At 39.7% G+C, this 24,232-nt stretch overlaps 1 protein-coding gene across 5 annotated transcripts in view; it reads right to left on the bottom strand.

The window, feature by feature from the left end:
- Window positions 1-24,232, bottom strand: part of RYR2 (ryanodine receptor 2) — a 596,087-nt gene that overhangs the window by 173,674 nt on the left and 398,181 nt on the right. For all 5 annotated transcript variants that reach the window (XM_045537281.1, XM_045537279.1, XM_045537276.1 and 2 more), the window contains exons 31-39: window positions 23,515-23,867; window positions 22,801-22,915; window positions 21,646-21,806; window positions 19,624-19,783; window positions 16,775-16,861; window positions 12,874-13,100; window positions 8,566-9,370; window positions 6,560-6,760; window positions 435-540 (exon numbers count right to left, since the gene is read on the bottom strand). In XM_045537281.1, coding sequence (XP_045393237.1) covers window positions 435-540; window positions 6,560-6,760; window positions 8,566-9,370; window positions 12,874-13,100; window positions 16,775-16,861; window positions 19,624-19,783; window positions 21,646-21,806; window positions 22,801-22,915; window positions 23,515-23,867 — 2,215 coding nt within the window. The remainder of the gene's footprint in view (window positions 1-434; window positions 541-6,559; window positions 6,761-8,565; window positions 9,371-12,873; window positions 13,101-16,774; window positions 16,862-19,623; window positions 19,784-21,645; window positions 21,807-22,800; window positions 22,916-23,514; window positions 23,868-24,232) is intronic.

The following is a 24,232-nucleotide window of genomic DNA, read 5'->3' as shown; positions in this document are numbered from 1 at the left end:
ACGCAATATGGTACTGTTAACCACACAATACCGTATTGTACAGTCATACATTGTATCTCTAGAACTTATCATCTTGTGTGACTGAAACTTTATACCTATTGACTAAACCAACCTAATACTTAACCTCTCTGCCAGAAGCACCTGGTCACATGTCCCCAACACGTTTTCCCATTCCCTGCCACTCAGGGAAAGAGGGAAAAGAGAAAGAATTTCGGTCATCTTCTGCTCATTTTTACTGCTCTGATTTTTCTACCCCTCATGACTTCCCATACAGGGACAGTTAACCGTTTCACCATAAAAAAAAAAAAGTCTTATATGAACCTAAAATAGTATTATGCATATTTGTAAACATATTCACATATATACCTAATTTTGTGCTAGTATATATGAATCAAAAATGCACAATTAATAAGAGCTGTTAATCAAGACCTTACCACAATGTGTCATCAAATCTTCATGGAAATCCAATAGTTGGTCACGAATTTCTTCAGGACATGGACATTCACTTTTGTCATCCTTAAAATTGAGAAGCATATTGATCTGAAAGTTGGAAAAACAACAAAGAGGAACAACAAGGGAGAAAAGAAAGGTGAATTCAAGAATGACAAAGCAAAGATCATAAAACCACAGATGTTCAAAATATGTTTCTGAATGGTCATAAATCATTGCCAACAGGAAACAAATCATTGGCTATCACTCAATCCAACTATTACCACAAAATAAATCAGATCATCTAAAGCTTAACAAGTTACAAAATAGTCATATAATGTCCCTACCTAATTCTCAATTCTACAATGTTAGACTCTTGTATGCTTTTAGACTTCTTGACTAAGAGAATGAAAGGCTATTTTTAACAAGTATTTTATTATGCTTAACCTAAATCTCCACCTTTTCTAGCTAATATCAATACTTTATTATCTAAAATAACTCTTTTTGAGAAGGATACAGCTGCAAAAAAGAACAAAAAAAATATAAATATAATTGAAAAGAAACACGGGTTGAGTATTCCTTATACAAAATGCTTAGGACCAGAAGTGTTTTAGATTTCACATTTTTTTGAATTTTGGAATACAGCTGTCCTTTGGTATCCGTGCAGCATTGGTTCTGAGACTCCCCTCCCCTCCAGCATACTAAAATCTGTGGATGCTCAATTATCTTACATAAAATGGCATAATAATTGCATATAACCTATGCACATTCTCCTGCATTCTTTATATCATCTCTAGATTACTTATAATACGCAACACAACAATGTCCACCCATCACTTCATTTGCATGGATTTAACATAGTATTCAGTGCACAACAAATTCCAGTTTTGCTTTTGGACACTTTGTAGAATTTTTTTTTTCCTCTGAACCTTTCTGATCTGTAGTTGGTTGAATTCTTAGATAAGGAAACCATGGATATGGAGGGCTGACTATATTTGCATACACATAATGAGATACCTTGGGAAAGGAACACAAGTATAAACACAACATTCATTTGTTTCATTTACACCTGATACATATAACCTGAAGGTAATTTTAGACAATATTCTGAATAATTTTGTACATGAAACAAAATTTGTATCAAGCGCTTATGTGTAGAATTTTCCATTTGTGGCATCATGTTGGCAGTCAAAACATTTCGTATTTTGGAGTATTTGAGACTTTGGATTTCTATATTAGGGATGTTTAATCTGTATAATGGGTAAATATGCTGTTGCTAACATTAATGGTTCAATTAAACAAAGTGTGGAAAAACTTTCTTGCATTTGTTTTAGTTTTAGACAGAATAATATTAAATTGATGAATGAAGAAAAGATGCTATCTCATAATTTTTCTTTAGGAAACAATTTTAGGTTTTCTTTGTGGATATTTTTATGTGATTTTCTTTTTTTTTGCTAAACATTTGAGATAATTGTAGATTTATAAGCTATTGTAAAGAAATAATACAAAGAGACCTCATGTACCCCTTTTACCCAGTTCTCCCAAAGGTAACATTTTGCAAAACCACAGTACAACGGCACAACCAGGATACAATATTGATAATGTCAAAATACAGAATAATTCCTTTACCTCAAAGATCCCCCCGTTACCCTTTTATGACCATATCCACATCCCTCCTGTTTACCCCTCATCCTTAACTCCTCAAAATCACTAATATGTTTTCCATCTCTATGCTTTTCTTATTTCAAGAATGGTATATTAATATAAATGGAATCATATTGTATATATGCATTCCCATATGATATTTTAAAAATACATTTGACAAATATTAACTGTATATATTTACGGGGTACAATGTGACATTTAGATATATGTATACATTGTAGAAAAATTAAATCAAGGTAATTAACATATCCATCACCTCATCTAGTTTTTTTTTTTTTTTTTTTGTGGTGAGAACAAACATCACATGTGATCTTTTTGATGTCAGTAGGGTCTATAGTGATTCATTCCTGATGTGGGTAATTTGTGTCTTCTGTCTTTTTAGAGGTTTGTGAATTTTATTAATCTTTTAAAATGACCAGTTTTGGGATTCACTTTTTTCTATTATCGTGTTTTCCATATCATTGATTTCTGCCCTGTTCTGCCCTTATCTCCATTCGTGCCTTCCTTCTGCTTGCTTTGGGTTTATTTTACTCTTTGTTTACTAAATTCTTGAGATGGCAGCTTAGATTATTGATTTGAGTGTTTTCCTCTTTTTAAATGTAAGCATTTAGTGTCATAAATTTCCCTCTCAGCACTGCGTTAGCTGTGGCACAAATTTCCATATGTGATAGGTTCATTTTCTTTCAATTTAATGGACTTTTTAAATTTCCCATTTCTGGGTGTGGGGGAAAGGGATGGGAGTGAAGGGGATGATCTAACTTCCCTAGAGACTTCTTCCCCATACCGTAAATCATTTAGCAGTGTGTTATTTAGTGTCTAGAAGGTCTGGAGATTTTCCTGTTATCTTTCTGTGACTGATTTCTAATTTGATTACAATGTGGTAAAAAGACTGTGCATGATTTCCAAATTGAAAAATTTTTTGAGGTTATTCTATGGCCCAGGATGTGGCCCATCTTCGCGAATGTTTCACGGACACCTGAGAAAAGCGTGTATTCTTTTGTCTGGAGTATTCTGTAAGTGTTGATAGATCCACTAGTTGATGACAGTGGGTGAGTTTTCCTCTATCCTAGAGCTCATCTTTCTCTTTAGCCATTCAGTTAGTTACTGAGAGGGGGGTTTTGAAGTCTCCAGTGATAATTTTGGGTCTATTTCTCCTTTCACAGTTCTATCAGTTTTGGCTTCACATATTTTGTAGCTCTACTGTCTAATGCGTACACATTTGTCTTCCTGGTGGATTTACTCTTTATCGTTATGTAATGTTCCTGTCTCTTTGATAATGTTCTTTGTTCTGAAGTATACTTTATATGATATAGTCACTCCTGCTTTCTTTTGATTAATTTTTTCATAATACATATTTTTTCAACCTATCCCTTTCAACCTATCTAGATCATTATATTTGAAGTGAGTTTCTTGGAGATAGCATATAGTTGGATTCAGTTTTTCCAATTCACTCTGCCAATTTCTTTTAATTGGTGTATTTAGATTATTGACAGTCATGGAATCATTGCTATACCACGACTCAAGTCTGTCATTTTGTTTGTGGTTTTGTTTTTTCTCTCTGATTTATTATTCTTGACTTCCCGTGGGTTACTTAAGCAACCTTTAGGATCTCATTTTGATTTATTCATGGTATTTCTCAGTGTACACCTTTGCATATAGTTTTTCTAGTGGTTTCTCTGAATATTACCTTTATATATGTAATTTATATAGTCTACTGGTATTGACATTTTACCAGTTTGAGCAAAATATAGACACTTATCTCCCTTTATGTCCTTTTATTCTCCTTTTTACAATATTAATCATCTTAAATATGCCCTATACATACACTTAGAACCATATCAGAGAGTTATGTAATTTTTGCTTAAATCATCAAACACAATTTAGAAAACTCCAGAGAAGAAGAAAAATGCATTGTATTTACCCATATTTTAGCACTTTCTGTTGTTCTTTCTTCCTTCCTGATTTTCTAATTTTTCTTCTTTTTTCATTTTCTTTCTGTTTAACAATCTTCCCTTAGCATTCTTTCAGGGTAGGTCTGCTGCAGTCAAATTCTGATTAACTTCCCGTCATTTGAGAGTATCTTGGTTTCCCCTTCATTCCTTAAGAATATTTTCATGACACAGGACTCAGGGTTGACGGTTATTTTCTTTCAGCACATGAAAAAGGTTGTGCCATTTCCTTCTGCGCTCTACGCTTTCTGATGAGAAATCTGCATCATTCGAGTTGTTTTTCCTCCTCTAGGTACAGTATCATTTCTTTCAAGACATTTTCTTTGTCTTTGATTTTCAGAAATTGGACTAAGACATGCCGCGGCTATGTGGAACTTACTTGGCTTCTTGAACCTCTAGCTTCATATCTGTTGCTGAATTTGAAAAGTTTTCAGCCATTTTTTCTTCCATTATTTTTTTCAGTTTGCCCTCTTTCCCCTATCCTCTGAGATTCCAACATTGCAAATGTTAGATCTTTTGTTACAGTCACTGGTTTCTGAGGCTCTGTTCAATTTTTCAGCCTATTTTCTCTTTTCCTCAGATGGGGTAGTTTCTAGTTTCTATTGTTCTCTCTTCAGGTCACCAATCCTTTCCTTTGTCCCCTCCATTCTGCTATTAAGCCCATTCATAGAGGTTTTTTTTTTTTTTTTAGTTATGTTTTTTAGATCTAAAATTTCCACTTGCTTCTTCTTTATAACTTTTCTTTGTTGAAGCTTTCTGGTATTATTTTTTTCCATTTTGAAGCAATTTTAAGATGGTTGCTTTCAAAGCTTTGTCAGATAATTTTAGTATCTCCATCATCTCAGTGTTAGTGTTTATCGATTGACTTTTTTTCATTCAAGTTTTTCCTGGTTCTTGGTATAAGTGACCTTTTAACCGAAATCTGCATATTTTGAGCATTACGTATGACTCCGGCTCTTTAAGCCGTGTTTTAGCCAGATTCTTCCGATACTATCCAGCAGGAGAAGGGCTTGGGTGCTTCGAAACTGCCAGGTAAGAGTCAAAGTCCACTTCCCCACTCAGGCTTCTTGGAAAAGTGGAGGAGGGAGGGGACCCCGTGAGTGCCAGGCAGGGGTGGGAGCTCTTGCTCCCCATTAGATCTGTACTGATCGACCCTGGCTAGAAAGGGTGAGAGCGCCTCGCTACTTCTCCGTGTATAGCCTCGAGTGGCACTTTGGAAGGGGCAGGCCTTGTCACCACTCAGTGGCAATAAACGCTCTCTCTTCTGCTGGGGTACCTCGCTACAGCCTGGTGCTGAGTGAAGGTGGGACACAGTTTTTCCTGTGGTTTCTGGCTGAAGCAGTGCAGTTATTATATGAAACAATTCTGTCTTGCTAAGCTGTCCCTTTCCTGGTCCTTTGGCCAGAGAGAGCGGGCTTTTGTTGTGCCTTTTCTTGTCTATGCCCGTTGGCATTTCCTGGTTGCCGGCTTCTTTAGCTTCAAATCTGGGATAGATGAGGCAAAAAGAAAACCCAAAGAACTAACCCCCATGTCGTTCCTTGGGTCCCGAGTTCCGCAGCCAACCTCCCTTCTTCTCTCTTTCAGAGTCTCCTTATGTTGTCTTTTATGTAATGTCCAGGGTTTTAGTGGTACTTAGAAGGAAGAATAGGGAAAAGTACACGTACTCTGCCTTTCCAGAAGCAGAAGTCTCCCAACAGCAGTTTAATAGACAGAGTCAATCTGGAAAAGCTTGGACTTGTTCCCCGCTCAATAAATGCTGTTTATAGCAATAAAAAAAAAAAAAATTCCATGTCTCTTCCCTCAAAGAAATTGCATTCTGGTGATCAAGAATAAATTCTGTAATTAGTCCTTAAACACTTTCATTCTGAGCAGACTTGGATATAGAGGGAAATGATAAAGATAAGACATCAAAGAAGAGATCTGTGAGTTATATCCTTTAACCACCATCCCTGTATCTTTGTAATTTCTCATCCTCTGAGTCCCACCCCCAAGGTAGATTCTGGAAAATTCAGGCTAGCTCATTCTCCAATTCAGGCGTGTCCTTGGTTCTGTTGCACCCTGAAGAGACCCGGGTTTGGACGTAAGTAGTGAGAGGAAGATCCACAAACAGGGTGATCAACCTTCCAGCAAGCAAGGCGACAGAGACATTTTGTTCTTCTGTGGAGGGCTCAGAGAGAAAGCTTCTAGCATCGAGTCCTAGGAATTAAGGGTTCCTATCAGATGAAGACCACCTGTGGTTGAATATGTCCTATTTGCAGAACGTCAGACTCCGGGACACTGGCCTTATGAAAGAGTCTGCCATATACCTGCTATCTTTTAAGAAGTCCCTTTTGTTTAAACTAACCAAGTAGATTCTTTTGGTGAAACTGAGAGCACTAACTAAATCAACTTGACTAGTTTAAACAGAGTGTGGGTGGGGAAGCACGTGTAACTTATGATATAATTTTGTAATAGAAAGATCCTGAATGAACTCAAAACCAAAATAAAAAGGAAGAATGTTCATTTCATTTTTTTACCTGTTCTTGAGGTGGTGATCGAAATTCCTTCGTCTTCCTGGCTGTGAGTGCAGCTGACATGTTTAAGGCCTGCATGACTTCGTTATATCGGAAGCGCTGATTTTCCTGCAGCTTAGCTACAAAGTCATCTGAAAAGGCCACAATGGCTTCTATCCGGTGCCGGACCTGGCAGTCACAGAGGTACTGAAGCAGTAGGCACATCTAGAAGATGATTTAAAAGACACCACATTTAATTTCTGAATCCTTTAATAGCTAAAGTATATCACATCATAATCTGTGATAAAGGTGCCCAGTTGCCTACTCTGCTCCTTTGTAAACAGAATCTTGATTTTGTGTAGGTATCGATGTGCTCAGTCCCAGGAGATGAAACGTGAATTATCTAGGCCAAAAGGGCAAACGCATGTCCCTTTGGTGGATATTTACTCTCCTGGCCTCCCTTTCAGCCACAGGTGCTATGGCCAATGAGATACATAAGGAGAAGTTTGCAGGGGTCTTCTGGGAAAGATTTTCCATCACTGAAACAGACTGGAATGCTCTCCTTGCAACGTGAGTGTAACTGGGTTATGACATGATCACTGGAGGTGATCATGAGGAGATGCACCTTAGGAAGAAAACCACAGGCTGAGGATCACAGAGCAGAACGATTTTAAGATCTGGGCTCCTGAGGACATTATTGAGCTACTGGACCAATTCCAGAACTCAACACTTAAGATACAACAATGAAGCGGTGATGAACACTTATTCATTAAATAGTTAGCTGGATATTCTCTTGCTGAAAGCCAAAAGGATTTTTAACTGAGACAGTATGTTGCTAGAAACATGCCTAAAAGAGAATGCTCTGCAAAGTTTTAAAAAAAATTATATACACTCAATACCAATTGTGACAAAAATACAAAGAGAACTTTAAAACTCTGTCTGTCACCATCCACATGAGAAGCTTTGCTGTCCATGCCAGCTCTGAAGCAGCCCGAGTCTATGCCTCTTCTCCATCTCTTTTGCCTGCCCTAGTATGACACAGTCCCCTAGGGACTAGACCAGCATGACCCGGCAGTCACAGAGGTATTGAAGCAGTGAATTTGGCCTCTTGGCTAACCACACTCTGGAACACCCTCTCTTCTCCTCCTCATCTACCCTCCTCCACCTTCCTCACAACAGCCATGCTGGCCTTGTCCTGCCTGAGGAGCTTCACTGGGCTATTTGTCCTGGTGAAAAGCATCTAGAACACCCTGCCTGGCTCCCCCTTCTTTGCATCTATTGAACTCAACTCCTCAGCTTAAAAGTCACCATCTCCAAGGAGTCATCCTGAACCCTTTCTAATAGTAATCCTGTTTAAATTTTCTTTCTTCCAATAATCCATTCTTTTGTTTCAGCATATTTAGTAAAATTAGCAATCAGATAGTTTAAAAGACAGGCATACGTAATTATATGTATTTCCCCAGAGACAGTGAGCTTCTGGAAGACAAGGCTCACATGTGTTTATTTCTCCCAGGAGAAAGTACATGGCCCAGAAAGACTTCAGTCAATGCTGACGGAAGGAATGAAGAGCAGAAAAGCACATCAGTAATGAGAACGTCAAACTGACTCTAGTGAACAGAAGAGGCATTAAGAAAGGACTTCACCCATCCTGATGAGCACAAAGACAGGCGATGTCTTCTATTCATTAGAAACGTACTAGGGGAGTCAAATCTTGCTAAGTAAGAATGGACACACCTACTGGTAAACAAGCATTCGAGGGTTTGCAAGAGTGGAGGTGTGGGTAAGAGGGGGTATTTAACGCCTTGTATTTCAAGCATTTCAACAAAATGAAGGTGAAATGCTTCTGCAGAAACAAGAGGAGAGATGCCAGGAAATTGCTAATGAAGAGGAGGCAAAAGAATAGGAAGTTAGTTAATTCTATGAACTACCATTACATGGGAACACACACAGAGGGAAAGAGACAGAGGCAAATTTCAATACCTTAATGGTTAGGAATGTTTAAATTCACCCAAACCCTTGTTTCTGATTACCTGCAATTTAACTGGCTCTGGCAGCTTCATTTGGAGCAGGCCCTCCTTGGGCCTCTTACCCCCTTTGGCTTCTTCGTCACCAGCCCCTTCCAGCTTTGAGTCGTCTGCACTGAGCTCTTTTTCCAGGGTGTCGCCCTCCTCCTCCGGCGTGGCTGCTTCTTTAAACACGCTGGGCTCGATCAGCTGCAGGATGTGCTTCAGGTCCTCGTTGTGGAAGATGCCCATGATCAGCAGGGTATAGAACAGCTTGATGAGGGGTACGAAGAGGAATTCAGTGGTCCCCCCAACGGGGTCCCGGGCATGAAGACTGCCCTCTTTAACTGCTTCCGTCAGCATCTGGATGGTCTTGGCCTTGAGGATGTCCAGCGGGAACTCGGGACTGTACTGGTAGCATTCGTTATTGACGGTCACAAAACTGGGGGAAGAAAACTGCATCCGTGGCCTGAGGGAGGTGCTGAGGCCAATGCCCGGGAGGCCGTGCTTTTTGTTCTCGTCATGGAAGAGGGTGATGCTCTTCGTCTCCTCTGTCATGGGGACGATGAACTCGTTGTTCATCATGAGCCTGGCGGTGGCATAGGAGCTGAGGTGGATGTCAATCAGCAGGTCGTAGTAGCCGGCGCGCAGCAAGCCCGGCATGTACTTGTTCTCGATGGCGTAGAGCAGCTGCGGTTCGTCCACGTGGCTGCACAGGGCGTGGGCCACCCGGTGGTTCCCGAGAGCACAGACGGCCGAGTAGAGCCTGAGAGTGTGATAGTGAAATTTCAGCAGTTCCTCCTGCTCTGTCAACTCTAAGATGTCAACAGATCTGTAGAAGGGAGGAGGAAAGGGGGTGACAAGATGAGAAATGGACAATTAAAAATAAAATCGGAATCAGAAGAAAAATCTGTGTAGACAAGTAAATTTCAAAAAGGTATGGGAATAGAGGCTACACATTGAATATCCCTCCTCTGAAATGACTGGGACCAGAAGTGTTTTGGATTTTTTGGCATTGGAATGTTTGCATTATTCCTATCAGTTGGGCATTCCAAATCCAAAAATCTGAAATCTGAAATACTCCAATGAGCATTTCCTTTGAGCTGCAAGTCAGTGCTCAAAAAGTTTCAGATTTTGGAGCATTTTGGATTTCAGATTTTCAAATTTGGGATCCCCAACCTGCATCTTCTTCTTTTAATTTTCTATGGCATGTTTAATGGTTGCATACATTTTTGCTTTTTTTTTTTCCTTAATCAATTCTAGATGTTTTACAAGTTTTCTTCTACCTAGAATTAAATATTCATCTAGAACTTCCTTCATCCTCCATCATACCAAGGCTCTGAGCGCCCCTTTTAGGTATCTGGGTTTCAACTTGAACCTGGTGCTCCCCTCCTTTCAGAATTTGAACATTCTTTGGAAAATTCTGAATCTCCTTTTTCCAACTGGCTACTCCGGTTCAAGAAACCTTAGGCTAGGCTGCCCTTGTCTTTCCCCTAGGACTAGGCTGTTAGCCCAAGCCCTCGGAAGCGGGCAAACAGAGCTCTAATTTATCTGACATAATTTACCCTTATGTATCCTTCACACACCCAAACATCTCCCGCCACAGCTGCCTGGGTCTCCACCCAGGTATGTGCAGCACACAAAGCAAACACTATTTGTGCCATTTTTATACTCAGCAAAATAAAAGGGCACCTCAGGTTTCTACAGGAGTCAGAGTTTACACTGGGCTCTTCATGCAGGTCACTTTGCTTCCGTCAAATATCATGACCTTGCGAGGCACAAAACCTAAAACATATGGCCAGGCTATGCCTAAAGTCAGACAGTTCTGCACCCACCTCCCAACTCTTAGAATCAGAACCTTCGTGCATTACCTATTAAAAGCAAATGATTACTCACCCCCATGTGACACCTAAGCTTCTAGGAAACCACAAAACTGCTGAGCCCCGTTGCTAACGCCCAGTTCTTAGAAGGGAATAATTGTGCAAACTCCCCCCACCCACCCATAAAGTGTCAAGTGCAATGATTCCCATGCCTTAGCTGGGCTCTTCACTGCCCAAGAGGATCAGCCTGGCTGATGGTCAAATTATAGATCCATTTGTTGTAGCAAGACAGAAAATCTATACTCTAAATTCTAAATTCTTACTGAAAAACGTAAGTTAGTGTACTGTCTAATTTTTCTCAATATTAGTTGGTAGAATTAACACATAAGAACACTACAGTCCACCACGTTGCCGCCTTGCCCAATCCATTCATTTACCATCCCCAGTATGTGCATCATGACACCACTGTCTTTTCTCTAAAGTATCTCTCTTCCCTGTTAGAGAATAAAGTCCTTGAGGACAAAGATCATGTCTGTTTCATTCACCGCTTTATACCCAGTGCCAGCAACATACTGGGCACTAATACGCGTTTGACAAATGACTGAATGAATGGAAGAAGTCTAAAGCAGATGCCCTCGATAGAGTTCTCTAACTCTCATAACTTTTGCACTTAGATCAAGGCAAACCAAAGCATGTACTTGCACTAAATGATTTTGTGTTCCCACACCACAACCCCTTGTAAAACTATTCACATTTTAATGAACTATGGCTTGAACTCAGGGATAGCGAAAGAAATAACTCATTATTTTATCTAAGGATAATGCCAAATATATCACCTACTATTAATACCTCTCCAGCATAGGCTACATTATAATATTGTCCTCAAATATTCCCCTTCTTCCCTGCAGATGGAGTAATCTGACCTTATTTTAGGCTTGAGCATATAACCTGTTTTGGCCAATACAATGTAAGTGGACATAACATTTACCACAGCCAAAAATAAACTCTTAGAGGCCTGGAAGTTTCTGTGTGTCATTTTGCACATCTACCCTTAGCTGTGAAAACTTGACATCCCAGACTGGGGTGGCCCCATCAGCTTGGGTCTCGGGTAAGAAGGCAGGTGGGCCACACCCCCAGTCCATGTCCAGCCTGAAGCAGAGATGTAGGGAACCAGTGACCTCATGTCACATGAGCAAAATAAATGTTTGTTTGCAAGCCACTGAGACTTTGAGGTGGTTTGTTACTGCAGCAAAAGCTGACCAGTACAACTGGTTATACTCTTTAACAGTCCCCAGTGGAGATATTTCTATCATATCTCAATATCATTCAATTATTCATGAAATACCATGGAGTGTCTATTATGTACTAAGCACTGTGCATTGATGAGATGATGGTGAATTATGCAGACATGATTCCTCACCCCAGGGAGCTTACTATTCGGTTGAGGAGAGAAACCAGCTCTCCTCCAAAACAGAGACAACTCAACTATAAACTGGGATATGTGTTAAGAAGAAACAAAGTATGTACCGACATGCTTCTATCACCATCCCCCAAATTGAAAATATTAATGATTTTCCATGTTACTGGGCCAGCAGATTATTTTCAATTGCCAGTTGGTATTTCCCTTTTGGAATCTGGATTTTGAAACTTAAAAGATTTTTCTTTGATTGCTTGGGACCATGAAACCAGTGTGAGCCCTGAGCCAACCAACCACACCGCAAGGTGAGGTATCAAGCACTATGCATAAGTCTTGGCCCCAGCTTTATTTCCTTATTTTTCTCCTCTCTACAACCTGATTCCAATGACACCTTTTAATGCATCTGTGTCCCATATATTTTGGAAAACTGCCTCAAATCTTTCATGACCTTTAGAGAGAGTTTAAATTTTCTATTCCCTTAACGTATACATTTATCATAGGCAATTCATATAAATTATAAATGACCACGGCACGGATTTATATTGGGTTTCTGAGGATGGCATGCCAAAATATTAAATTAGAATGTTAAAATTCTCTGCTTAGTAGAGAGAGAACACTTTCCCTAAGAAATTTCTTCCCAAATGCTGGTTCTTTGGGTTATTCAGTATTTTTTTTTTCCAAAAAATACCATCAGATGCAAAGTTTTGACAAAACATTCTTACAAGTTTGATTGCCATTTTATTTGTCTGAATTCTTATTTGCTGCTGTCCTCCTCATAAGTAAAACAAGAGTGAATGGAGAAACCACACACTATCATAGGGTGTCTTCAACTGTAGTATCGTTTTTTTTTTTCCCCCCAGTAACGAAGTGGTGACTTCGAGAAATAGATTGAAAGTTGGAGTATGCAGAATAATGACACCATGGCCACAAGGAATGAGATCTTTTTACGCATGCATGGAAGGCTGTATTGGACAGTGTTTTCTATAAATGAGATGTTTTAAAATCTCATTTTGTTTCTCTGGTACCACCCCGGAAGCCCCCGACAGCCATCTAATTCCAAGTACCCCAATCAGATAGTCAAGGATGCCCAGGGCTGACCTGTTTTCCTCCGGGATGTGAAGAGACATGAACTGCAGGGGATCCAAACACTGCACCAGCCAGCCCTGGCGTTCGCTGATCCGGGAGACGTCGACCTTCAGGAACTGGTTGGGCATCCTGCTCCACAGCACATGGGACAGGAACTGCACGTGCAGGCGCGGGGGGCACTGCGGCACCGGGTTTTTGTGCTCGCTCTTGAACAATCCCGCCGAGAGAGGCATCACGTTCTACGAGATGCAGAAAGCAGAAAAGAATGAATTTAGAACCTCCCTTGAGGTTCATAAAGAAATGACTAGAGGCCGGGCGCGGTGGCTCACGCCTGTAATCCTAGCACTCTGGGAGGCCGAGGTGGGAGGATCGCTTGAGGTCAGGAGTTCAAGACCAATTTGAGCAAGAGTGAGACCCCATCTCTACTAAAAATAAAAAGAAATCATCTGGACAACTGAAAATATATATAGAAAAAATTAGCCAGGCATGGTGGCGCATGCCTGTAGTCCCAGCTACTCGGGAGGCTGAGGATCGCTTGAGCCCAGGAGTTTGAGGTTGCTGTGAGCTAGGCTGACGCCACAGCACTCTAGCCCGGGCAACAGAGTGAGACTCTGTCTCAAAAAAAAAAAAAAAAGAAAGAAAAGAAACGACTAGAACTCCACATGGGAAAGAGACAGCAGAAGTAGGACACGCTCGCAGTCAAGCAAAGTCAATACAAGAAATAACAGAAATTGGGTCGAAAAGTTCCTGCAAGGACAAACCAGAAAAAATATGATGTAAGAGGAAATAACTAAAACGTCAGGGCAAGCAAAGAGGTTTTCGGATGTCTCTTTCCATGTACTCCCTGGCACACTGAGAATGCACGTGCCGCCAAGCACATCCACACATCCTTCCTGCTTCTCCACCTGGCTGGGCCCTTGGGGAAACCTGGCACACCGTAGGGACCGTGAGTGCCAGACTTCCTGAGTGAGAGGTCACATCATCTCGGCTCTTTCCTTACCGGTCCCTGTCACCCACCTCATCCCTGAACCACTCCGTCTAACCAGCAGTGTCCCAGACTTAGCCCAGCAGGTCATTCTGACTGCTAACCAAGAGAATGGGACTAATTGGGCACTAACTAACAGTTCACCTCTCCTCCGACATCATCTTCAGCCATCCTCAATTCCTTCTGTCTGCTCTCAGGCAAAGAGAGGTTTCCACTTTGCCCAAAGCTCATTTACTCATTTATAATCTTGATGCCACCCCTGCTTTCCTGTCTCTTCTGGGACCATGTGGAAGCCATCCTCTCATATTTCTGTATCACCTTAACCTCTCCTTCTCCTCTACAGCCCCCATGATGACATTCTCCAGACTGCCTCATCCTCCAGCTGCTTCCTACTCGCTTCTACTATTGGGAAAAAAAAAAAAGTGCCAGGCACTGATTCAGGCACAGAGAATGTGCCGATGAACAAAACAAGCAAAACCCTGCCCTCATACAGCTTCCGTTTTCCTCGCTGAAGACACAGAATAAACAGAATCAAGAAGTAAATTAAGTGGCACGTTAGAGGAGACGTCATGGGGCAGGGGAGGGGAGGGGAGAAAAGCCGAGTGGGGGAACCAGACTGCACGGCAGGATTGCAAACGGGGGGGGGTCAGGCTGGGTGTCGCTGAGAAGGTGACACTGACAGAAAGAGCAAACGGAGAAGAACCGTGGGAATATTGAGGGGAGAAATTCCTAGGCAGAGAGGGGCTTGGTGCACAGGTGCTGCAGACGGCTGCCCAGCACGCGCGGGAAGGAGCTGGAGGCCGGCGCGGCTGCGGGGCGGGCGAGGAGGGCAGAGCGGGAGGAGCAGAAGTCAGAGAGGTCACGGGATGCCAGACCCTTTTAGGGTCTCAAGGACCATGGTAAGACGTCTGATTTTTATTCCCAGGGAAACAGGGTTTTGAGCAGTGGAATGATCTGAACCGACTTTCACAGCCACTGAGATTGTTGTATGATCAACAAACGGGCCAGGATGAATTAGGGAGAACCCTCTAGGAGGCTACTGGAGTCACCCAGATGAGAAAGGACGACGACGGAGATCAGGGTGGTGACTCAGAAGGCGGAGGACGTGCCAGGCGTGGACCTGGGATGTGGACCCTGAAGGAGAGATGTCAAGGGTGACCCCAAGAGGTTTGGCCTGAGGGACAGGATGTGCTGTCACCTGATGCGGGGGGGGGGGGGGCCACGGGAGATCAAGCAGGTGAGGGACGGGGGTGGGGGTGCCAATCTACAGTCCAGCCTAGACACGTCCCAGGTGCCGTGTCTGATGCAAACGTCAGCAGACGGCTGACAAGACCAGTCAGGGTTCTGAGAAATGACCGCTTTTTAGCAAATTTCATAAAAGAAGAAAAAGGTCATCTGAACTTGCTGCCTTCTTTCTCTCACATAAGTTCCTCTTTCTTAGTTGATACACCCAGGTTCTCTCCTCAGTCATCTCTTCTCACTCTCGATGCCCACCCTCAGATATTCAGTTTACTCTCAGAGATGAATTACAGTTCATTTCTTGATGACTAAAGTCTTAATCTCCAACATGGCTCTCTTTTTGTGCACAATTGTGTATATATGTGTGTATATATTCATTCATTATGCACATATGTATTACATATAATATATAAATCTGTTGAGCAGATACTATGTATAAGACATTGTTCAAGATTTTTAATTATATTAACTCCATAAAACAGATACTGTGAACCCATTTTACAAACCCAGAAACTGAGCTCATATGATTATAGGAACATGTCCAAGGTCCCCGAGCCAGCCTGGTAAAACTATCTACTATGTGCACCATGATGTGTGCCTGGAACTCAACTCTACAATTGCAAAATTCAATTGAGTCTCTTTTCCAGAATTTCAGCAAACTCTGCTACTTTTTGCATTTGCATTCCCAAGTTGTCCAAACCAAAAACGTTAGGGTAATCATTGATCCTCCTTGAGTACCTGAATCCAATTCATCAATAAGTCCTATTCTTCCAATTCACTGTCAAATTCTATTAATTTCTTCTATAAAATATTTTCATATTTACCACTTTCCACTCTGCTTTTCACAGCTCTCATCATTATCTCCTGTGTAGACAGCACTAAATTGTCAAAACCTCACTGCTACTGCCTATTCTCATTCTTGTCCATCCCCACGTTACTACCGACCTATTTTTCCAAAACAAGTTTCATTATACTCAATCCCATTTGTCAAATTTCCAATGGATTGTCCCTGTCTACATAATAGGTGCCAGCTTCTTAGCATGGCACACAAGGCTTTTTCAACTTAGACTTCATCTACTTTTTATCCATATTAATCTCCAGCCACTGTCTAGAAAGCATCCTTTGTTAAGTAAGGTGAATTACTTAACCTGAAGCACTTTCATTCTTACATATATTTGTTTTCTTTTTCTCATCTTCTGCCTAGAATACCCTCTCCTAAAAATATACCTGGAAGAGTTCTTTTTAACAGTTTGCAATCAACCTAAATGTCTTCTCCTCTTTTAGCGTTACCTGAGGCAACTCATTCAACTTACGTTCTTTCATTAATGTGCCCAGAGTACTCTATACATGCCACTATTCTAGATGGTGGTTTCAGATATTTAAGTCCATTCACTAGCTCACCTATGAGTTCAAAGATTACTGCATTGTGTGTAATTCGGCATTTTTTTAATTCTGTATAGGCCTAGTTTTATGGAATAACATATGTAAGATGACCAAAGAGAAACTCTTTCTGATTAATTATGTTACCCTAGTGACCTCGAAGAGATTTTCAAACATAGCTACCTTTTCTTTAAAGAATTAATTCACATCAGTACTAAGAAAACACTGAATCCATTTCAGAATAAGTCAATGCTATGCCCTGATAGAAAAATAATACAAATATAATACTAGGAATGATTTTTTTGTTACCTTTATTCTTCCCAGCTCAAACTGGAAAACATTGGGACTTGTAGCTTGTGCAAAAACTGCAGGAAATAATTTTGTACTTGGTTCCACCTTAAATATACAAGTGAATTTAATAATATTAGTAAAGAAAGAAGACAAAAAAAATATATTCTTTATAACAAGTAAAGAGCACTTTATAGAAGAAGAGCAGGGATTTTCCTTTCTAGCACATGGCCATCCTATTTCAATAATTAGCCAGAGTATTTCATTATTATGTGAATATTTTAGGGCTTATGATACTGTCTTTATTCAACAGAAGTCAAGGTATATTACTAACTCATTTTTGTTTCCATTTTCTTTTAATTTCTAATTTACTATTTTTTAGTTGACACATAATAATTGTACATACTTATGGGGTAAAACATTGTATGTCTTGATACATGAATACATTGTGTAATAATCAAATCAGGGTAATTAGCATACCTTTGCTAAATTTTTATCTGGATTATCTATCCATTGCTGAAAGTGGGTCATTGAAGTTCCCTGCTACTACTGTATTGCAGTGTATCTCTCCAGTATCATTATCTCTACACGTTATCTCTACAGTAACGTTTCCTTTATATATCTGGGTGCTCTGGTGTTGAGTGTATATATAAACTGCTATATCCTTACATATCCATATATATTGCTGAATTGATCCTTGATACTTTTTTATTACAAAATAACCTTCTTTGTTTCTTTTTACAGCTTTTGACTTAACATTTATTTTATCTGATATAAGTAGAGCTACTTCTGCTCACTGTTAGTTTCTGTTTGCAGGAAATATCTTTTTCTATTCCTTCACTTTCAGTCTAAGTGTGTCCTTATTGGTGAAGTGAGTCTCTTAAAGGCTGCATATGGTTGGGTTTTGTTTTTTTTTAAAAAAAAAAAACCATGTAGCCACTGTATGCCTTGTAATTGGAGGATCTAATCCATTTACATTCAAGGTTATTATTGATAGGCAGGGAGTTAAACCTCTCGTTTTCTTCATTGTTTTCTGGTTGGTCTGCAGATCCTTTGTTTTCTTCTTCTTCTTGTTTATCTTTGTGGTTTGGTGGCTTTCTATGGTGCTAAGCTTTGATTCCCTTTCTCTCTCTCCTTGTCTTCTGCAACTTCTTTCTTTGTGGTCATCATGGGACTACCATAAACAATGCTGTAGTTATAACAGGCTATTTTAAGCTGATAACAACTTAACTTTGGTTGCATAAAAATACTGTAGACTTTTACCCCTCTCCTGATTTATATTTGTATTGCTTTATATATTGCATATTCCTTGACGATTAATTGCAGCTGCAGTTATTTTTGACCATGTTGACTTTTAACCTTCATACTGGAGGTTTGAAAGATTTTCGTACTGCAGTATTCTGAGTTTGACAATGAAATTAGTTCCACTGGTGAGTTTTGTACTTTCACATGTTTTCATGATAGTAATAATTTTCCTTTTGCTCTAGCTGTAGCATGGCCTTAAGCATTTCTTCTAAAGCAGGTCTAGCAGTGATGAATTCACTCAAATTTTCCTTGTCTGGGAAGCACTTTATTTCTCCATTTTTGAAGGATAGGTTTGCTAGATATAGTATTCATGGTGGATAGTTGTTTTGTTTGTTTTTCCTTTCAGCATTTTGAATGTATCATCCCATTCTCTCCTGGCCTTCAAGGTTTCTGCTGAGAAATCTGTTGATTGTCTAATGGGGATTCCATTATATGTGACTCATTCTCTTTGAGTTTTTAGAATTCTCTCTTTGTTTTTGATTTTTGACAGTTTGATTATAATGTGTGTGAGAGAAGACCTTTTTGAGTGGAATCTATTGCAATCCTCTGAGCTTCCTGGATCTGGATGTCCATATCTCTTCCAAGACTTGGAAAGTTTTTAATTATTATTTCATTAAATATGTTTTCTGTGCCTCTGTCCATTGTGTCATGGTGTCCCATAAGTCCTGTAGGCTTTCTTCATTCTTTTTTATTCCTTTTTTTCCCCTCTGAGTAGGTTATTTCTAAAGAACTGTCTTCAAGTTCACAAATTCTTTCTTCTGCTTGATCTAGTCTGTGGTTGAAGCTTTAAGTTATATTTTTTATTTAGGTTATTGAATTCTTCAGTTTCAGGATTTCTGTTTGATTCTTTTTATGATATCTCTTTGTTAAATTCCTCATTCAGATTATGAATTGTTTGCCTTATTTTGTTGAATCATTTATCTGTAGTCTCTTGTATATCACTGAGTTCCCTTAAGATCATTATTTTGAATTCTTTTTTAGGAATTTTGTAAGTTTCCTTTTCTTTGGGGTCTGTTATTAGAGAATAATTGTGTTCCTTTGGAGGAATCATGTTTTCTTGCCTTTTCATGTTTTTTTGTATCCCTATGTTGACATCTGTTCACCTGGTAGAACACTTACCTCTTTTAATTTTATAGAGTAGCTTTCAAAGGGAAATACTTTTTCCAATAGACGAGTCCCAGGATATTGGTTGGGTAGGATATGTTGGCTTTGGTTCTGAGTGAATGTGATAGTATAGTATCTGTGCAGATTCTACAGCTGTAATCCACATCAGCAATGTCTGCAAGTGCCTCAGTGACCTAGAGTGCAGGAGTTTGTGGCAGTCGCAGTGTGGCTTTGCTAGCTAGAGGCAGGGCCTCCAGGCTGGTTCTCAGGCCAGGAGCATGCAAAAGCTGGGATAGCTTAGGGGCAGGCTTGCCAGGGATGGGTCTGTTGGGCTGTTTCTCAGACCAGGGCCACACGTCCATGTGTCTAATTTACTTTTTGGTCTTACAAAATGGGTTTTCCTTTAATGGGGAAAAAAGGTTTTCCTCCCTAGAAGCATGACATCATCACCGACCACGTACCTGATAGTATGTGCTCAGTTCCTTGCCATTGGCAATGAATGTGAGCAGCCCGCTGGCAGCGTCCACCACACAGCCGATCTCCAGTCCATTATTATTGCGTCCTTGCCCAGGGCTCATGCTCTCACCCGCACATACCATGTAGCAGTTGCTGCGTTTGATGCTGAATTTCAAAAAAACATTTTTATCTTTGTACGACCACAGATAAAAGAGAAAGCATGTATATCTTGCAAACTAACTAAATTATGCTGCGCAAGCAACAAGCTCATGCTGTAATGGGAGAGGTGCACAATGGGCCCGATTCTGTGATTCTGAGCAAAACTCCATTGACTGCAGTGGACATTCTGAATCAGGTCTCGTATGTCTCTAAATTTCACACCTAATGGAGACAGGTCAACAAGTTTGAACCAAGTAAGAACTGACCTGCACCTTCTCTCCAAAAACTCAAACCAAACTGCCTTTTTCTGAGGTTCAAAAAAGTTTATTTAAAAGTCATCCAAATTTGTAATTTTCATCTCAAGGTTGTCTTTCCTTTTTTATTTTTATTTTTTATTTAAACCACTTGTTCTAAAATGAGAAGCATTTGTTTCCAAACACTATCAAAATCCTTAGGCAAATTCTACATGAGCCATCAGTAACTCAATATATTTAAAATTTGGCTGAAATTTTGCCCCTTTATGGACAATTCCTGGTGATCTGTTATGAGAGACAAACTAGAATATACACAAAATCAGCGATTAACAAGAAATCCCACCTGGTTTTCATCTTTCCCAAAACCTTCACTAGAGACGGTAACAAAGTTAAGTAATTTAAGCTTCATCTCCATTTCTTTTCTCTGCCACTACACAGTGAACATATTAACAAGACTAGCAAAAAACAACAACAAACAGACCAAAAAAAAAAAAAAAAACAAAGCCAAGCAAGCAGAAGGAAAAGAACAAAAAGGCTGGGATAAAGCTGGTTTCTGAATAATCAAATGTAGCCTGCATTTCTTCATACTATGTACGTAAGATTCAATAACCCTTCCTTATCCTCTGTTTCCTACAACAAAATCATCTTTCAGTTATCTCATCCCTATGTTAAGTTCTTTTCTTATATTGTTGCCATCTCTGAAAATTAAATGCGTACCCCCAAGACCATTCCTAGAAACACATGGTTTTGGGTCTCATACTGACGTAAAGTGCTCTTCATTCGAGATCTCTGCTAGGTCCACATCTCAAGTGCTAACTCCATTTTATTGCACATGTTACATCCTGAAGGCAGGAAAGGGAGTTTCCCAGCCACCAAAAATGATGGTGCAGGTAGAGGAGAAAAGCAGCATAATAAAGGACTCTTTCTGAGACCTGTCACAGCAGATCAGAGAGGATGCATGGGCACAAAAGGTAGAAGCAAATGGTCAGATCTTCTCTTGTCTTATTCTGCAAGGAAGATAGCCTTCTTCACTTTTTTGAAGGTTTGGTTTGAGTTTGGTTTGTTTTACAAATGAAAAAAGGATGGCACAGAGAGTGTAACTGACTTACCCAAAGCCACACAGCGAGTCAATGGCAAAGCTGAGGAAAGAACCCACTGCTCCTCAGTCTGAGTTCAAAGGTGTCCACCTGGTCTAAACTACCAGCCCGCACTGTCTTCACATTTTTCTCCCATCATTTAGCCAGTTCCCAAGATACATATCAGATTGTATGTTAAAGGCCTCACATTCAACCCATCTTTAATCCCTAAAACAAGTGCTAAGTATTGGTAACCCAAGTTGCTAGTCATGTTACCTTAAGGAATACATGATTACTACCCAAAAAGGATGCACTGTTCTTACTACATGATGCTTTTCACCTTTAATATATTTAGATCCCTTACTGATTTGAATGAGTTGAAAAAAAAAAAAAGGACATTGACATTAATGGCTTGATTATATTGTTCCTATAAATAGAAATATCTTGTTCACAAAATCCAAGACAAAAGAATATCTAGGTTTACCAATATTTTTTTTTTTTCAGATGGCACTCTTGTAAAAAATTGAGGAAAACCAACCTTTCATGCACTTTTCCTTTTTCATCGCCTAGAGTCACTGTCACTGTACGGACTCTGTCCAAGTCAAAGCCTGTATCATACTGATGGAAATCTGATGTAATCCAGCCCACCCAGACGTTAGCAGGTTCTTGTCCAGGGAAGATTCTCACTGAGTAATAGTACTGTGAAGATAGCAAAAACAAACTGTTGGCAAAACAAAACTTCAATTTGCAACGTTAACTGATGTCTGAGTCTTTGAATAATCTCAAGAATATATTTCTTGGTTTAAAACTACTTGGTTGAATTAAAATGTTATAGGCACAAAAGACTGATACTGCAAACTAAGAAATGCCTTATACTAGAGATTCAGAAATAAAGGGAAAGGAAAAAAATATCTGAGCAAACACATTAAATGATTTGAGGCTCTTTATACTCCTGAGCATGTATGTATGTATGTGTTCCTGTTGTGTACATATGTACACATACATGCATTTATATGAGTACAGATATACAGTATACGTATGTGATAAAAATCATTAATTAATCCATTCAGCAGGTAAGCTTCAAATTCTTCAAGCTTGTGCAAGTGCACTAATCTATGGTAGAGTTTTTATACCTGTCACCTCCCTCTTTGCATATGTTTGGCCGTTTCTATCTCTGACATATAATATTTTGGCATCTTAAAGTCACTTTGAAATAGTTCATATCTAACATGAACATCAAACTCAAACATAGAAACACTGTACAACAGGCACAACTACAGATCTTTTCCATTTGGCATTTCAGGAGAAGTAGTTTTGAAAATTTAAAATGGCAGAGAGCAAAACTTGACCTCTCACCAAGTATGATAAATGATCTTTTAGACAATCCACTAAGATGAAGAAAATCACATGTACTTAGAAAATTCCAAGTGCAATTTAAAATTTTGTCAAAAAACAGGATAGCAAAATCAAGACTATGAATGTTATTAAGGATATTTTTCCCAAAATAGCTTTCTTATTGCATAACAGATATTATATGTTTTCCAAATTTTCAGTCCCCAAAATATATATAAAAATACAAGTGAATAATTACATAAAAATAATGTTGCTAAAGATGATGAATCAAAGTATACTATTTGAGATGTAAAGCATAAGTGACAAATAGAAATAAATGACAACAGCTGCAACCTCATACCGTGGACGTTTGCATCAAGTAATCATAGTCATCCCGATCGTCGGCAAGGACATCTTCAGTGAGTCTTGCAGAATGGCTTGTGCTATAATCTGGCTTTGTTCTCCTAAGCAAAAATCTGAAATATATTAGAGGACTAAAAATAAGCAATATTAAAATGTTCTGCCTATTTCAAATATGAGCGTATATTCAACTGAGTGGTCCTTAACCAGGGCAATTTTACTATCTGGGGGACATTTGGGACTATCTGGAGTTATTTTTGATTGTCACAACTGGGAGGATGAAATCCTACTGGCGTCTAGTGGGTGGAGGCCAGGGATGCTGCTTAAGATTCTTCAATGACCAGAGAAGTTCCCAAAACAAAGAATTGCCTGACCCAAAGTGCCAACAGTGCTGAGGCTGAAAAACTGATTTACTGCAAGAAAGGATGCTAAACAACTTGCCTTCTTCACCATCAAAAATACTATTTAGATTATACACTGTTTAAATTTCAAGCAAGAATGTAAACACAGACATCTTAAAAAATAATTCCTGGGATAGATATCTGTGCTAAAAAAACTTAGATGACAACAGGTTGCTTTTCCCCTGTAGAATCCTTTGCACCAAAACAACTAAGAGAAGGAAGAACAAATTGATACTAGGAAACCCCTGACCCTCCAATGTAAACCCCCTACCTAACAACTACACATTTAAAATCATACTGTATGTATGAATAACCTTTGTTTCAGACGAGAGGGCTTTTCCTGAGCATAATCTTTGTGGTTATTAAACTCCGGTTTTGTAGCTTCTTTGTCCTTGTCAACACGATCGGGCACCAGATGGCCATGAGCTGTCTTCATTAGAACCTCAAAGTCAGAATCTGCATCATAATCCTCCAAATCATTCTTGGGCCCAAAGAGGCCAGCACCAGGGAGCCCTCCAGCCACAGTCTTGGAGAAGACCTCCGCGCACTCAATCGGCATGCTCAGGCGGTAGAACATGATGTCGGTGCTGCTGTTCTGCGAACCAAACGACTTCTGAGTGACCTTTAAACATGGGGAACTGTCTATGGTGCCATCTATTCTGGTCACCTAGGGAAGGAAGAAGCCACCATTCACATTCTAATTGTTGATTTCCTGATTCTAAAGATGACTCATGAACATCATGTTTTCACAATCCCAAATATGGTCCACAATGTGGCATCATTTTGTAAGAGATGATTGAACAGAGTACTGTGGTATAGATATATTCAGAGAGTTCTGCTTCTAACTCTAAAGATGGTTTGGGAAATTCATGATACAATTGTACATATTCAGATTTGGCCTGACATTGCCTATATAAAAAAGGAAACTATTCTTAATCAGTCTAATAAGCTACCCATAAACTACCTAATATGAGAGGCTAATCCTTTGCTTAGATTCCACTACTATGTAACACATCAGGGTCACCAGTCTCA

This window comes from Lemur catta, chromosome 25 (genome assembly GCF_020740605.2).
Source record: "Lemur catta isolate mLemCat1 chromosome 25, mLemCat1.pri, whole genome shotgun sequence".
Taxonomy (NCBI): Eukaryota; Metazoa; Chordata; class Mammalia; order Primates; family Lemuridae; genus Lemur; species Lemur catta.
The sequence above is the reverse complement of the archived record's forward strand: the minus strand, read 5'-3'. Positions and strand labels throughout refer to the sequence as shown.